Source organism: Diabrotica undecimpunctata, chromosome 10 (genome assembly GCF_040954645.1).
Source record: "Diabrotica undecimpunctata isolate CICGRU chromosome 10, icDiaUnde3, whole genome shotgun sequence".
In the NCBI taxonomy this organism is placed as follows: Eukaryota; Metazoa; Arthropoda; class Insecta; order Coleoptera; family Chrysomelidae; genus Diabrotica; species Diabrotica undecimpunctata.
Genome location: NC_092812.1, coordinates 15,380,058 through 15,396,824, shown reverse-complemented (window position 1 = coordinate 15,396,824; position 16,767 = coordinate 15,380,058). Strand labels below are relative to the sequence as shown.

Genomic DNA, 16,767 nt, shown 5'->3' with positions numbered 1-16,767 from the left:
GTGCCTCTTCAATGGTGGTATTTTTGTTGGTTAAACGTGAGTCTCATGTTGCAGCTCTCCGAGACAAAGTGGAGGCTGTAAAGCAGGAGTGCCAGAAGGATTTCCTACGTTTTGGGCGCCGTTTTTCAAACGAAAAAAAAAAACGGTCCTTTTCAGATTGTTGGCCTTTTGTTTTGTTTGGTTTTAAACGCGTGGAGGATAGCTGTGGCTGTGTCCTCACCTAGGATCAGGTATCGTTGTGCAATGAGATTGGGAAACCACAGAAAACCAATCTCTCCCTGTCCTTATGATTTTGGATGTGACTTTTAAGGAGTGTCTGTGGTGCTCACTGTTTGGTGTTGTGAATGTGTGGGTTTGTGTAGGTATTGGTTGTGTGTTGTTGGCTTGTTTCTTTAGTTATTTATGTGTTTATGATAGTGAGCTTGGTGGAGGTAAAGTGTGTATGTGGGTAAATGATAAGTGTATATAGGATAGTGCATGTGAGTGTTGTGTTGATCACTTGATACCTTAACTTACGTTATTTATGCATCCAGCTGGTTGTGCTACTATCAGTTCATATCCTTCCAGATCCACAAAACTATTTAATTTCGTATTACAATACGAAATGCTAAGCGTGGAACATGCCTAGGTATTTAGTGCCTCACACAAAGTTTTATCGTTAATATGTAAACAATGTAAATGTTTTGTTTACATTTGTGTATGGTAAATTTTTCGCACTTGTTTCATTCCGAGATATTTATATAACATTTTCACCCATGACCTCGATATTTTGGCCATTTTGCGTATCGAATCCTCCGGGCTTAACGTTAGATACCTCTAAACGGGTCCAGATTTAGCCATACTGCGCACACTCTCTGTAAGGGGAAAATTCACTCATCTCAGATACCTACGGTATCAAAAGGATTGAGCTCTGGTGAGACTCTTTCCGTCTTATCGAGCCCTTGATGACTTGGTATGCTGGAGTATCTCTCAAAAATTTTCGTACACATCTGGATGTCGCGAGTAGTACAGCTTTCTGCATGGTCTTATACGAGATATTTATTTAGACCTGTTCTCTAGAAGGTCTTTGGGAATAACACTAGTAGTATATAGAATAATAGGTACTGTCTGGGTACTTTCCATTCTCCATTGTCTGCTAATTTGTATTTCTAGATCTCTTTACTTGGCGATCTTTTCGTTGTATTTAACACGCAAATTATTGGTGTTAGATATCGCCACATCAATAAGTGTTGTTTGTCTAGTAAATTTATTAACTAGTATGAGATCCAGTCTATTATATGCCACAGGTTTACCTGTGAGCATAGTGCGGTCCCAGTATAGCTTACAGTTGTTACTTTCAAGCATTCGTTCAGGAGCGTATTGATAATAAGGAAGATGGTAGGTTTGCTGTATTATTAATGGTTTCTGTTACGATTTTCCACAATATTTAATTAGAGAAAAAATATAAAAACGGGGTTAAACGAAAGAAAGAACTGTAGACGAAAGTGCTTATCTCCATTCTACGTGGTTGTTTGTGGAATACTTCTTCTGAAACATCTAATACAGAATATTGTTTTCTACTTTTTATTATAAATTAAGAGGTGTTTGTGGGATATTAAACAATGAGTTAGATGTAGGCTACGGGAAAGTCCGGAGAGTTATCCGGAAAGTTATAAATAAAGGAAATAGTCCAGAACATGGAAGATAATGCAGTTCTCGAAAAGGAATGGTAACTTAAGCGATTTCAGTGGTCGTCGTGAGTGTAATAAGTTTTGCGAAAATTTATAAATTAGTATTTTTGAATGTATTAATTATAAAACACAGAATGTGGCACTCCGGGAGTGACCGAGGAGGGGAAGCATAGCTTTCTTATCGTCTACGCACAGAGCAAAGGTTTTTAATTTATTTTATTTTATTAAGAAACACGCATGGAACTTCGTTTACTACCACGTAGTGTGGTCGCGCGATCGTTACAATCGTTCTATCGCGTTTCAGTCTTTATTTCAGTTTTTTCAGTACTAATGTTTTCTTTTATCAAACCTCTGCTCGATCCACCGCTCCGTCTGTAGCCTGCGATAAGAAACATATGCTTCCAAAAAACTTTTCAAAATTAACAAGAATGTGACAGCTTTTTTCCAAATATACTACTCCAAAGGCAACTTAAAATTGTATGTATTGTATTATTTTCTTTGTTTAGGTCGCTTCACGGAGGACGGGTCCTTCATTGGGCAGTACGTGCCCAGTAACATGAAGCAGCTAGGTCTTTCTTCGACCGTGCAGGGAACAAATAATAACGCAATGGGCACTTATGTCTAGATAAAATCGTGGATGTGGAAATAGCTTTATATGTTGTATCTCATCAAGAACTCTCTCTTATTATAAATTATGAAATTAATGCCATTAGAATGTGTTCTTTTTGCCACGACCGTGATTTTTTTAAATTGATTTCGTCCATATCAGTAAGTTCTAATCATAATCAAAATAACTGAATTATTTGTATAATGTATTAGTGTAAGGGTTTTTGTTGATTAATATTGATTTATTGAAGACTTTTTGGTGTTGCGTACTACCCCTTTATATATTTTGTATATTGCTCAGCTCTCTGTGGCAACCACAATGTACTCAATTGAATCTCATTGTATTGGTGCAAATTTTCTCTAATACTCGAAAATGTGTTGATCTTTTCAAATTCTTTATCACAAACTTTACTCCAGATGCAACTTACCAAACATAAACTAAATACAATCCATTTAGTTTAATTATAACAAAAAACAGTACAGAGTGAAGTTTGATGGTTATTGCTTTTCAAAAGTTATTACCGATAAAAGTGTTATTAAAAAGAAGTAATTCTTTTTTATGATTTACTGACACTGCCTTATTTATCAAATTTATTTAAAGTTAAATGTTTTCGAAATTTTATTCATTGACTAGATAATTTTTTATCATAAATTAGCATCACATTAACACAGTACGCCAGCCTATTCAGAATCAAAACTCAAGCTTAGTATTTCATCTGCCAAATAAGAATTTTTAACTTGACAGATATAATATTTATAGCTGCACACGCATACATGCTCGACAACCACCAATAAGGTATTTCGTTCTGTATTGTGTTGTTATCTGTGTTGTTAAATTAGATGCATATTTAAACCTAAAGAAATTCATTCCGAGGTATTTCGTACCAGGTATTTATTTATCCTCATGAAAACATTCCAATATTTCTTTGTATTATAATCGCCCCGTGACTTATAATTTCCGAATGGCGGTAATGTTTAGATCAAAATATATTTATTTTCTTAACCACTACGACAGTTGTACAGGTACGAAATGCACGAATATTAACCGGTCTTTATGTTAACATTAATTCCGTTAGCAGGGTATATCAAATAAACAGTTTATTAAAATGACAGTTTGACACACCATAGCTTGTCTTGTTTTTGTTTTTCAAATTCTAGTAGAAAGGTCATGGCCAAGCAACCCAATCCTGTGGCTCTTTCAGTATATACTAATGGTTATGATGAAATTTACAAAAGGTGCAACGAATTCGTACATATTTGAATGATATTTTAATTTAATTCAATTAAATTTTGTAATGACAAATTAGTTTGCGGACTTATGGGGAGACCTTGATACGGAGTGTTTCATCTAACATTCCGCCTACTGCTTCGACACTTGACAAAAGACATTGTCAAAGATGATGCAGCAACGATCGGAGTGTTCTTTTGGGCTACTCTTGTTGAGTAAACCTGCTTCTGGAGACTCAGGTGGAACACAGTTTGTGAAGATGGGAGTCCAGAGATGGACACAATCAAATTCGACGCAGATCAATTCAAGTTTGTTATTATAATTTTATAGTTTTTATAATATTGATCTTAGATCTGATTAACCATTGAGAGTGAGATATAAATGAAATTGCTGGAAAGAGTAGCCTGGTCATTGCCAATATAAACCAACTTAATTTATAAGTACCTTTTAATTTGTAATGATTTAGTACAGGATAATATTTCATAAAATAAAAATCTACTCTTCCAAACTTTCTTATTGGAAGTAAGCTAAATGCTTCCTAGATATTGTTTACTGTTATTTTCTGACATATTATCGTAATTGTACACTGCTACTTCTGAACAGGGTTTTTGATTTTTATCAGGCTGATCTGGCATTTGTTAAGAAAATGTTGTCTTATACAGGATATGACTGGTATCGGACATTATAGAGCTACATTTGGCTTCCAAATTGTGTATCATCTCTTCGTAATTTCTTGGCTATCGTATTGTATTTATCATATATATATATAGTCTTGAAACCAAGGAAAAGAACAACTTTAGTTTCTGTGTAATAAAAGATAATGATTTGGTCCGATTGGTATTTATTGAAGATCCTGTACATATATAAATATAACGTGTGTTGTATGTCTGCGAGCGTGAGTGAGTTTAGAAAGTTAATAAAAGATTCAGGATTTCTGACTATTTTGCTAAAGTATTACAAAGAATTTTGCAGCCACACTCTATAGACTGATCTAGCTCTGTAGGTCGTATTCGATCAATAAGGCCACTACGACTGGATTTATAAAACCGAATATCAAATTTATTTACATCACAGTTTGAATAGTCTTCAAACGTTAGTCTTATTCAAGGACATATATGTGCCGACTCCAAATCACATCATGTAACTTTTAAAGATGATTCAAAAAAGGAGTCGTCGGAAGGTTAAATTGAGGGAACTAAATAAGTTTGATATTAGTTGTTATAATAATGTTGACCTTATTTAACCGTTTCTTTTTATTTTTGGAAACGCGAAAGCTTTTCCGAACATATGTAACTAATAGCAAGCATCGAATATGAGTAAAATGATGAATATATACTCTTTGTTTAATAATAATTATACTGATGATGCTTGGACGAGATTTAGACAATAAAAATAGAGTAGAAGTGTGGATGATTCCTTAATCATATGTTTTCGATCTTGATGCTCTACTAACAAGTGATTTCGAACTAAAACCTTGTCAAATATGCTAGTCGTATATTCTTCAAATTTCGTATTTATCGACTTTAAGGGCTAGATGGTTATAGATCTATTGAAGGTACAGAGCGCAATTAAAAAACACTTAGTTTAAACAAATTCGATGCCTACTTCCCTTTAATTTAACTTTCACCAAAAGTCAATTACAAAGTTTGTAAGGTATGGTTGTGAAAATCCATTTTATATACGAAATAGACGTCCCGTCGAATTGTTTTGAACTAAGACAACTTACACCTCTTGTATCACTGTATGAAGATAATTTAAGCTATCCAGTACTTATTTAAAAAAGTTCTTAGCTTCGGCATCATGGAGGCTGCTAATTACAAAAGCAATAACATATAATCAAAATAGGAACTTCTCAAAAAGTAGATAGAAATTTTATTCAGCATAAGAGACACAATCTTAACTTTTTATGTATATAATGTGTTCATGTCATCACTATAAAGACATGAGTGAGAGACTTATCATAATTAGTTGGAGAATGAATGGAGTCAAGTTGTTCATCGGCTTGATAAAAACAACATTTACTCTTCTTGCTGTAGCCATGAACGATCATTGTTAATCAGTTTCCAACAGTTGTTTCGTGTCAAATTTATTGCATAAATAGGAGTCAGTGGGCAGTGATGCAATTGGTATGTTATTGTGCTAAATATTTAAATCACATAGCGAATGGATAGAATCACAGACAGGCGGTGCTAATATTATTGTGGTTGAGTTTATAAGCATATTTATTGCTTGTTATGTTTAAAGAAGCTTTCGTAAAAATTGATATGATTTAGAGCAAAACCTTTCTGATCTTTTCCAAAACTGTTTTAGACTGCTTTTCTTATGTGTGAAGTATGAGAAAATATTTTGTAAGCACTAAATTGCAGGACTATTGCTTTGCACTGTTGTTGGTTAGGTAATATATTTTGATATATTTATAATTATTATATATTATTATAACTGCGTTACTAGTTATTTGCGAAAATTAATTATATTTTTTGTACAAATAAGGTTACGATAACTGTATCAAGCAGCTGAAAGTTGTATGTATGTATATATAGCGTGTCTCCAAAGGTCACAAGCAGGCACTTGGTCGATTTGACCTGGAAAAATGGTCTATTCTAATAGCACAGTTAGAGACGCCCTCCCTCAAGAAGACGGTTCTAACAATATCTGTCATCAAGTACATATGACAAATAGACGCAATTCATGTAATTCTATACGTTTCACGAGTTCACAGTAATAGACAATATCACTAATAGTAACGTTCCTTACGAATTCGTGTTTACTTCGATATGTATTTACTAGAACGTCTCCAGGGAACTATAATAAATACATAGAGAACCCTGGACATGACAGATGTCATCTCCAGGTCCAAGAAGAAAAAAAATAGCTTGACTAATGAACCAAACCAATTTACACTCTTTAAGGTACTATTACCGTCTATAATGCTAAAAAATCACACATTTTTAACAATTTATTTTGTAGCTTATTATTCCAATTAAATTTCTTTGATACTATTATTTAACTTTTGAAGATTATAAAAAAGTTTTTTTTCATTGTTCGTGTGTTTTATAGATGGCGCCAAAAATTACTGCTCCATGACGGACAGCTAATCTCTGGAACGGCAAATATGAAACATAAAATTCGAGAAAGGTTTTAAAAAAGAACTGCCCTTACGTGATAGTGTACCAGAAAAATTAACAATTCTTAATAAAAACAAAATGGTGGGCAGTTGAAAAAATTGACCTTTTTTCGACTTTTTTCAGTCACAAAAATTTTATTATTTTTTTGTCAAATTGTGGTAACCTATTGTAGAGAAAACCAAAACAAACAAAATGCATCAAGGTTTATTAAAATCGAATTTTAATAAACCTTGATGCCTTTTGTTTATTTTGGTTTTCTCTATGATACGCTACCACAATTTGATCAAAAAAAAAAAATAATAATCCTTCGACCTAAGAGGTCTATTGTGCCACATCCCTAGATTATAGTTGTCCCTTCAGCAAAACCTTTTTAACAAAGTCATTTATTATGACCTTAGGAGACAAACGAAGTCGAGAGAATCTGCAATTCGCACTTTCTGTCATTCCTATTTTGTCCGCCCCTTGAGGCGAGTGTCCCGACAGGAGATCTACGATAATTCGCAGATCGTTCCTATTCGTATCTAGTAGATCTTTGGATCTCTTCTTCGAAGGTTGATGTATAAAAGCCTTCCAATGTTTGAGACCAGTTTGTTCGTAGCAGTGATTACGTTTCGACAAGTGATAGCTATCATTCAATATGAAGAATCTCTGAGGTTCACTCTGGAAGAATCAAGAGAAGAAAACTCAAAAAGAGACGTATGAGAAACACAAAAGTTTATATATTTTTTTTAATGCCGATATCTTTTTACATTGTTTTATATAGACCATTTCGTTAATTTGTAAGTAATATTTTAACGTCGTTTTATATATTTTACATTTACTGTGACTTAAAAGTATAAAATTACGCTGTTTTTTGTCTTTTTGATATGTAATTTGTGACAGACACTTCTAGGGCCGCCATTTACAAATATAAAAAATCCACCAGCCAGACGAATTCAACACATGTATTTTGTTATCTATCCTTTCACGTTGTATTATGTACCATCAAAAATATTTGTTTTAATGGACCATATAGGATATTTATTTGAAAACTATACTAAACTGGTTACTATACTACATTCAAAACTGGTTAGATTTCTAACCAATGAAAATCTGAGAAGTCACGATACGCCCACCGATGGGTGTGAACTCGAGCTTATCTTGCTTTTTTGAATCTACTAGATAATTATGATCTATGTTCCTTTAGGATATAATTTAATATTTTAATGGTATCAACTGTTACATCATAAACAAAAAACTTATTTTTATTCTAATGATAGTGATGATGATTCCTATGCATGTCATTAAAGAGTTGTATACTAGCCTAAATCCTTCACTGTATGGAATCTATATTAATATGAATACATGTCTTTACTGGGCTGCAATGGATATGTTAATTTCTTTTACCAAAAGAAACATCCATTTGATGAAAATCGACACTGAATGTGAAAATACGAATATAACGTTCTGGCCTTAATTGTGTGTAAGGAAAATATATTTTTATAGATCAAATCTAAAAAATGACTTTTGGAAACACACATGTATATTGTAATTATATTTTTTTAATTTTATTTCTGCTTATTGTATAACACTAACTTAGTTAATTTTGTTTACCATGGTATACAGTATAGTGATTTAGTTATTTTTTCTCACCATATTATTGTATATGGTTAATGTTTAGTTGTAGATTTTTTATACAAAAACTGATTTAAAAGGTAATGAAATTGTCATATTTTTTGCACAATAAAGTATTATTATTAATACCGTGTTATCTTTTTATAAAAAAACTTCTACGAAGATCCAGAAATAAAAGAAATGATATGTAAGATAAATCGACATCCAAGAATAGAGAAAATACAATCAAAACCGATATATTTTTAACGAAGTCCTTGCACAAACAAACTTAAAAATTGAGGGGTTCGGACGTAAAACCTCGTAACTGACATTTTACCCAAAATCGAGTTATTGAATGTAATATATGGTAAATGCGTGCATAAAACAGATTCCGCTTTAATTTACCAAAAATCACTAACAGATGGCACTCTTTCAACAATACAAAAGATGGTATTTACGTTTGTCGGCATGAAAAATATGGCATGTGTGAAAAAATGGCTGCCAGTACCGGTCCAAACAATTTTCTCAAAGATTGTGGTGTCTACAGTGAATCCTGCGACGAAATTTCAACACAACATGCTTACTCAACCGGTGCAGCAGTCGGATTATAATCCTCGCGCTATATACTACAAGTCCATGGAACATTTTTAAGGGGTCAGCTTGAATCACATAAATCAATACTACAATATGTAATAACAACTTTAGCAATTATGCCGTCAATTTTTATCACTAAATGTGGCTCCACTGGTAAGGTAAACTTACCACTCCAGGGGGGGCGGTTATTTTGGTCAAATATTTTTGTACGGCATTTATATGTTTGGTAGGTAATAGAAAAGTAATGATCTGCGACCTAATGCCGTACAAAAATACATATCGGATGGTAACAGGGGTGGGAGATCTAGGGCGCAACCCTTGATTTTAACCCCCATTCGTTAAGGTCATTGAAAAATGTACGGCACCAATTCCAAATGTTATAATTCTTGCAAATGTTTACAAACAGTTATCTGTATTTAGCAATAGAATTGTTGTTTTTTCTTCAAGATAATTATTTCTTGTACAGTAGTCACTTTTTTAACAAAATATAACTAAAACGTATCAAACCTATAATTCATCTTCTTCTTAACGGGCCCCATCCCTAAGGACATTGGCGATCATCATGGCTCATTTGACTCTATCTGCAGCCGTTCTGAAAAGTTCTATTGACGTTTTCCAACTCCATTGTCTCAGATTCTTCAGCCAGGACGTGCGTCTTCTTCCCGGTCCTCTTTTGCCTTCTACCTTCCCTTGTATGACCAGCCGCATCAATTCGTATTTCTCGTTTCTTAGTATGTGACCAAGTAGCTCATTTTTCTTTTCTTTATAGTGTTGAGTATTTCTTTATCTTTTTTCATTCTTTGTAGCGTTTCCGCATTTGTTGTGTTGTGTCCAAGATATTTTCCACGTTCTTCGATAACACCACGTTTCAAAGTTAATGAGTTTTTTCTGTGTCGCCTCTGGAATTGTCCAGGCCTCAACTCCATACAGCAGGACAGAGAACACGTAGCATCTCAATACTCTAGTTCTAATTTCGATGCTAAGTTTTCCATTGGATAATACTGCTTTTATCTTAATAAAAGCACTTCTAGCTATCTCCATACGCCGTTTTATTTCCGTACTTCTATCCCATTCTTCATTTAGTTTGCAACCTAAGTACTGATATCTGTGCACCCTGCCTAAAAGTTTTCCTTTAGCATAAACACTGTCTTCCTCAATCTTGTTCTTGCTTACCACCATGATTTTTGTTTTATTTGTATTCAGTGCCATTCCATACCTTTCACAGTATAGGGTAATGCGATCAACCAAGATCTGTAGTCCTTCTCTGCTGTCCGCAAGGAGTATTGTGTCATCTGCGTATCTAAGATTATTCAGAGTGCTCCGTTAATAAACATGCCTTTATTTACGTCTTCTAATGCCTCTTTACAACAGTTCTTCTGAATACACATTAAAAAGTAAAGGGGAAAGCACACATCCTTGTCTTACTCCACGATTTATAGGTATTTCTTTCGATTTTTGTTGGTCTATTCGTATTTTGGCTTTCTGATATCGGTATAGATTGGCAATGATTCTCACGTCTTCGTCATCTAATTCTGTGTTCTGCAGTATTTTTGCCATTCTTCGGTGTTGTACTTTGTCGAAAGCTTTTTTGAAGTCGACTAGACATATGAATACGTCTCAATTGATATCTCGACATCGTTCGATTAGTGTTTGTACCGTAAATAATAATGCTTCTCTGGTGCCAAAACCTTTTCTGAATCCCGATTGGTTTTCAGCTATTCTATCATCTAGCTTTTTATAGATACGTTTGTGTATCACTCGTAAGAACACTTTTAGAATATGGTTCATCAAGCTAATTGTTCTGTGCTCTTCATACTTCATTGGGTTTGATTTGTTGGGTATTGGAAGAAATATTGATATTAACCATTCTTTCAGAATCTGTCCAGTATAATAAATGTCATTAAATAATTCTATTAGTGTGCCCCTATGATTTTTTGTTAATATTCTTAAGATTTCTGTAGGTATTTCATCTGGTCCTATGGCCTTCTCATTTTTTATACGTTTTAGCGCTTTCTCAATTTCGTCTTTGGTGATTGGTGCACCATTTCTTCCTCTTGGTTCAATGACCTCAATTTTCTCGTCGTCTTCGAATAGCTCTTTTATGTATTCTTCCCATCTGTTTATCTTATCTGTACATTCCGTTATTATCTTGTTATTTTTATCCATGATATTTCCGATACCCTTCTTCTTGTATATGCTAGCTGTCTCTTTGATTTTCCGGTGTATGTTAAAACTGTCATGTTGTTTATCTAACCTTTCTATTTCTTCACACTTTTCTGATAGCCACAGTTTTTTAGTTTCTTTGATTTTGTTTGATTGTTTTATTAATTTTTTTGTTTCTATCATAGTACAGTTTCTATACCTTCGGGGTCAAGGTATACAAACCCTGTTTGGATAAAGGTTATGCTTATGATCTACAATCATGGCATACGGCTGCGAAACTTGGATACTAAAGAAAGAGATAACAGCGAAACTCAAAGTCACTCAAAGATTAGTGAAGCAATATGTGCTAGGCAAAGACATACCGGAAATAATAGAATGGATCAGCCAGGAAACCGAGGTCACTGATATAATCCATAGAATTAAATCTTTAAAGTGGACATTGGGCGGGACATTTAGCTAGAAGAACTGACAATAGATGGTCTGCTAGAATTACACTTCGGTATCCAAGAGACCAAGACGACGTCCAAACTTAAGATGAGACTTTGACAAAGGGAAAGAAGCAGGTACAACATAGCAAAGAAAAGCAGAAATTAAGATCGACTATGTAAGAGAGGCTGCACCATAATCGCTAGAATATGCTGAGAATGATGATTATGATAAATTTATATATGAATATAAATAAAACGTAGGTATGAGACACAACGGTACTTCTTGTGGCGTCATGATAAGAGTATGAGATGTATATTTGTTTCTTGTGGCAGTTAACGTGTTAAGATCATTCTTAATTTTTATTTTAGAATTGTTTTAAAATATTTTCCGGATTGGAAATCTAACATCAAAACAAATCTAAAATGAAATTCTCGTTACAATCATCTGTGACTTAATCAGACATAAAATAGCATTTAACGTAAACATGCCACAAGAAAACAGTTTCAGAATTGAATTCAATGTATGAATCCCTTAGCACATCGAATGACGTCATAAGTGCCGAGTTGACGCAACCTGTATTTTGCACAACCTGATTTTCTTTGCCATAGTAACTGAATTGTCATAGCAACTGAAATGTCAATTTCAAAACAAAGTAATTTGGAATTTCAAGTGTAAACTTCAAAATGTTTATATATTTAAGTAAAAAGGTATAAATTTATTATAATTATATAGAATACTTTAATTAATACTATTTTTCAGATTGCAATTCCAAATAACACTAACATCAATGCCATAGCATGGAATAAATTAGATGGTTACATAGCAGTTGGAGGAGAAAATGGTCTTTTAAAGGTTCTAAAACTGGATTCATGTAAGAATGTTTGCTTTTTATAGCGATATAATTAACATCACATTTATTCTTTAGCCAATGAAACTGATGGAGCCGCTAAAAATAAAGGGTTACCTGCTACCAGTAACTTGTCTATGAATCAAACTTTAGAGGGCCATACAGAAAATATACAAGTGTTAGTATGGAATGAATCTCATAAAAAACTAACAACTAGTGATCAGAATGGTGTGATAATTGTGTGGATGTTGTACAAAGTAAGTATGATTATAATACGCTATTTTAAACATATAGTTGTTCCCATAATAATAATAATAGGCGGATGTGGCACACAATAGACTTAATTTCCTATTAGTTAAGTAACTACATAAACAACACTTGCTAATAACATTGATAAGGTGTTACCTTATTGTAACATATTGGACAACAAGACAACTAGTAAATCGCAAATTATACAAATCTTGAAATACAAAGAAAGAGACCATGAAGCATGAAAAGGGTTCAGATAATACTTATAATCCTATCAACTACTGGTGTCATTTCCATAGAACTAGGTCACCATGGTCACCTAGCGCTTGATAACAGAAATAGTGGCATCAGAGCTCATTCCAGTTTATACCATAGGATCAACTTATTTTTCCTCAAAATGGAGCGAGAGCCATCTCGCTCAATTAGATTCTGTCAAGTAGAATTGACTCTGTTAGAGTTTAGACTGAGGGCTATTAAGTTTTAGATTAAAAAAGACACATTCTCAGTAGGTAGTTGATTATAAAATTATTCATAATAGATACATACCGAGAAAAACGAGTAATTGTTATAACTTAATTATTTGAGCTTTCTTTTAGAGTGGGTAAGACCATTAATTATTATTTCCCTTCGAATATTATTATATAATATTTACTTTGGATGTCATATAGATAGACTGTATTTGACATCTGATAACACTATCGGTTAGGAAATTTATTTTTTTTTAAAGATATAAAGTATATCTCTCCAAATTAAGTTTATTATCCAAATATAGACTCAAATAGATTATGCAATCAGTTCTTTGTAGCTCCTTATTATCAAATATAATTGAAAGGTCATGCCGGGCTTACTTTTTGATATATCTCTATCTTTGTATGCTAGAGAACCAAAAAGCTTTATTTCTAGGCTCTAACCTAACTTGATGATGACTGTTATATTAGGCAGAATTCTGGAGCTTATGAGATCTCAATTAACTTATTACACAGTATGGACTCTGTGTTTAATTTTGAACTGCTGCTGGCACTAGCAATTTCACTTTGAGCGACAGAGTGAAAGTACTAGTTCCAGCTTTGTTGTGAATATTATATTCAATATTGTTTTGAAGCTATTTTTGGGCAATTTAATACAATTTACAATTTTTACTGGGAATAAACCACAATTTTAATTTAAAGTATGTTTGTTTTGACATTTCGATTTCCATTTTTTTCCATTTTGAAAAATTTTCTAACAATTTCTGAAGTGGCAATCGAAACATAAAAATAAACAGATTTTAAACTAAAATTGTGGTTTATTCTTAGTAAAAATACTAAATTATAATATGCAATGGTACAAGAAACATTGGATCTTCTTCATATCGTGCCATTTTAGTTTAGATTCTCAAATGTTTCTTGATTGTTTACATGGATTTGGGAAATTGCATAGACAAACTATAGTTTAACAAATTAAGTCTCTTTTTTTGTAGGGTGCTTGGTATGAAGAAATGATTAACAATCGTAAGAAATCTACAGTAGTCGGGATGGCATGGAGTGCTGATGGTCAAAAAATTTGTATTATCTATGAAGATGGTGCTGTTATTGTTGGCTGTGTTGGAGGGAATAGAATCTGGGGCAAGGAATTAAAGCAAGTGCAGCTATCAGGAGTACAGTGGTCTCCTGATAACAAACTATTATTATTTAGTTTAAAAAATGGACAGCTACATCTATATGATAATCAAGGAAATTTTGTGGTAAGTTCAGAGATACTTTTCTATGTTTTCTGAAGTGACTATATTTTTGCTGTTATTATTTACACATATTGCCTTGAATATTTATTTGTTTGCAACCTTGTTTACAATCATTCTCTGAGTTCTCATAATCATAGTTAATGATAAAGATAGCATTTATTATAATTTTGAGTCAAAATATTCTTTTCTTCATTTTGTTCAGCAATTCTGAATAAATTTTCTTCTGGGGTACTCCATTACTAGCATCCGCAATTACTACATCAAAATCTTCCCTATTCTTGCCTGTCTATGCTCTGATATTGCGAAGCCATGACATTTTTCTTATGCCTACTCCACTTCAGCCTTCTATCTTTCCTTCAAATATTATTTATAGCCGGTTGTATTCGTCATTTCTCCATTTATTATTTATGTTCCTAGTCTGTTCTATTCATGTTTTTATTTTTATATCTGGATTCCACTTATCATTTAGATAAGTATCTAAATTTTAGGACTTGCTCTAACTGAGTGTTATTTAGGCCAGTGCAAAAGAGCCAACATGCCAAGATTTATTGTCAGCCCCATTGTTTCACTTCCCTTATTAATCCTGTCTAGTATATTTTGTAAGTTTTTTATTCTTTCTGCTATCAGAACAGTATCGTTTGCATACCTGATATTGTTAATGTATTTACTATTTATTTATATACCAATTTCGGCGTCATCTAGAGCATGTTTGAATATACATTCATAGTACAAGTTGAAGAGCAATGGAGATATAGCACAGCCTTGTCAGACACCTCTTTTTATATGGAGCATTTAGTAGTATGGCAGAATATTTTAAGGTCACTTTTTGATTCCAATAAAGTTTTTCAATTATGCTGAGATATTTTCCTAGCTTAATTTTCTGCAGTTCATTCATCATTTTTTTCATTCTGAACTTTATAAAAAGCCTTTTGGTAGTGGATGAAGCAGAGATCTGGTGATCGAAGCATTTCTGAATTAGTATTTGAGTCACAAAGAGCGTCTTTGTTTTCAAGGCCTTTCTAAATCCGAACTGGGAGTCATTTATGTATATTTCACATTTTTTATAAATACAATTCTGTAGTATCTTTAAGAATATTTTTAGTAAGTGACTCATTAAGCAAATCAGCCTAAGTTCATCGCATTTCCGGGAGGTGGTTTTCGTTAGTGTATCTACACCACTTTCATAGATGTTTTTAAATACATGTGTTATTAGTTTTATATTGTTATCATCTATTAGTTTTATTACATCTATTCCTATTTCGTTTGGCCCACAAGCTTTCCAATTCTTTGCACATTGTATCTCTCGCCTAGTCTTAGGGGTCATGTCCGGGTACTATATCTCATTCTCTTTGGAGCAGGACATAGAAAGAATCCTTAATATCCTCTTCAGTTTCTTCAGTGTATTCTACCTAATCGTTCATTCACTGATTCAAATTCTAACAAGGTTAAACAAAACACAAAACCGGTAACAAATTTTATATACAGGGTGTTTTCAAAAAATATAAGTTTTATTTATAATTTTTGTTATATGAATAGTTGTTTGTACAATTCCAAAAAGTTGCAAAACGGTTAGTTTTTTGGAATAAAAATACAAACTCATTCACAATTTGTTTGAGTTCGGCGTAAATATATGGAAGTGATCGAGATCTGGGCTACACTTAAACATTATTCTGATGAATTGGATAATATGTCACTATCATCAACTTTTATAACAAGGGATTCCACATGTGTTTCACTTATATTGTCCAGCCCCCACATTTCCTTTTCTACTTTTTCTTGAACACGTAAAATGCATTTCTTCCATATTTCTGGTTTTATTGATGAAATTTAATTATAAACTAAATTTATGGCATCTGAAAATTTGAAGATGGTGTTTTCCTGCACTCTCATTTCTAATATTTGTCCAGATGAATTCTATCTGGATTAACTCACAGTGATATGAAGGAAGTCTCAATACCAGTTTATTCTGGGTTTTTGCCATTTCATCAATTACGTGTTTGTCATAAAATATTTAATGTTTTTTTGTAATTGAAAGATGCTGTACTTTAAGCATATGTTCATCAAATTTTATATTTTTGGATCATAAACAAGAAAAACAGCAGTAAGATAGTAGATAACAGAGATGGAATGCCTGCGAAGATGCTGCAGAGTAACAAGAATGGATAGGAGAAGTAAAGACGAAATAAAGCAAAGAACGTCAATAGAAACAGACATACTAACATACATAGAACAAAAAAGACTAAAGTGGTATGGACATGCAAGAAGAACTAGCGACAGCAGATGGATAAAGAGAATAACCGAATGGAGCCCCATAGGAAGGAGGAAAAGGGGACGACCCCGAAAATCCTGGAGGAACGAAGTAGACGACGCCATGAGTAAGAGAGGCCTAAACGATGGAGAATGGGGCAGCAGAGAGAGATGGAAACGGTTGAGCGAGGGAAGGCAGTGAATACTGTAGAATCTCTAAATATATATATATATATATATATTATATATATATATATATATATTATATATATATATATATATATATATATATTATA

The 16,767-nt window shown here is 33.0% G+C and overlaps 2 protein-coding genes across 5 annotated transcripts in view; both read left to right on the top strand.

Moving 5' to 3' along the window:
* Window positions 1-8,369, top strand: part of Nrg (Neuroglian) — a 114,392-nt gene extending 106,023 nt beyond the window's left edge. For all 4 annotated transcript variants that reach the window (XM_072545831.1, XM_072545830.1, XM_072545833.1 and 1 more), the window contains one exon: window positions 2,177-8,369. In XM_072545831.1, coding sequence (XP_072401932.1) covers window positions 2,177-2,295 — 119 coding nt within the window. In that variant the 3' untranslated portion in view covers window positions 2,296-8,369. The remainder of the gene's footprint in view (window positions 1-2,176) is intronic.
* Window positions 8,370-12,022: 3,653 nt separating this feature from the next.
* The window catches only part of Oseg4 (intraflagellar transport protein Oseg4), a 45,935-nt gene continuing 41,190 nt past the window's right edge, over window positions 12,023-16,767 (top strand). Inside the window, 4 exon segments of the mRNA XM_072546394.1 lie at window positions 12,023-12,115; window positions 12,168-12,279; window positions 12,334-12,512; window positions 13,964-14,227. Of these exon segments, the coding sequence (XP_072402495.1) occupies window positions 12,092-12,115; window positions 12,168-12,279; window positions 12,334-12,512; window positions 13,964-14,227 (579 nt within the window). The 5' untranslated portion in view covers window positions 12,023-12,091.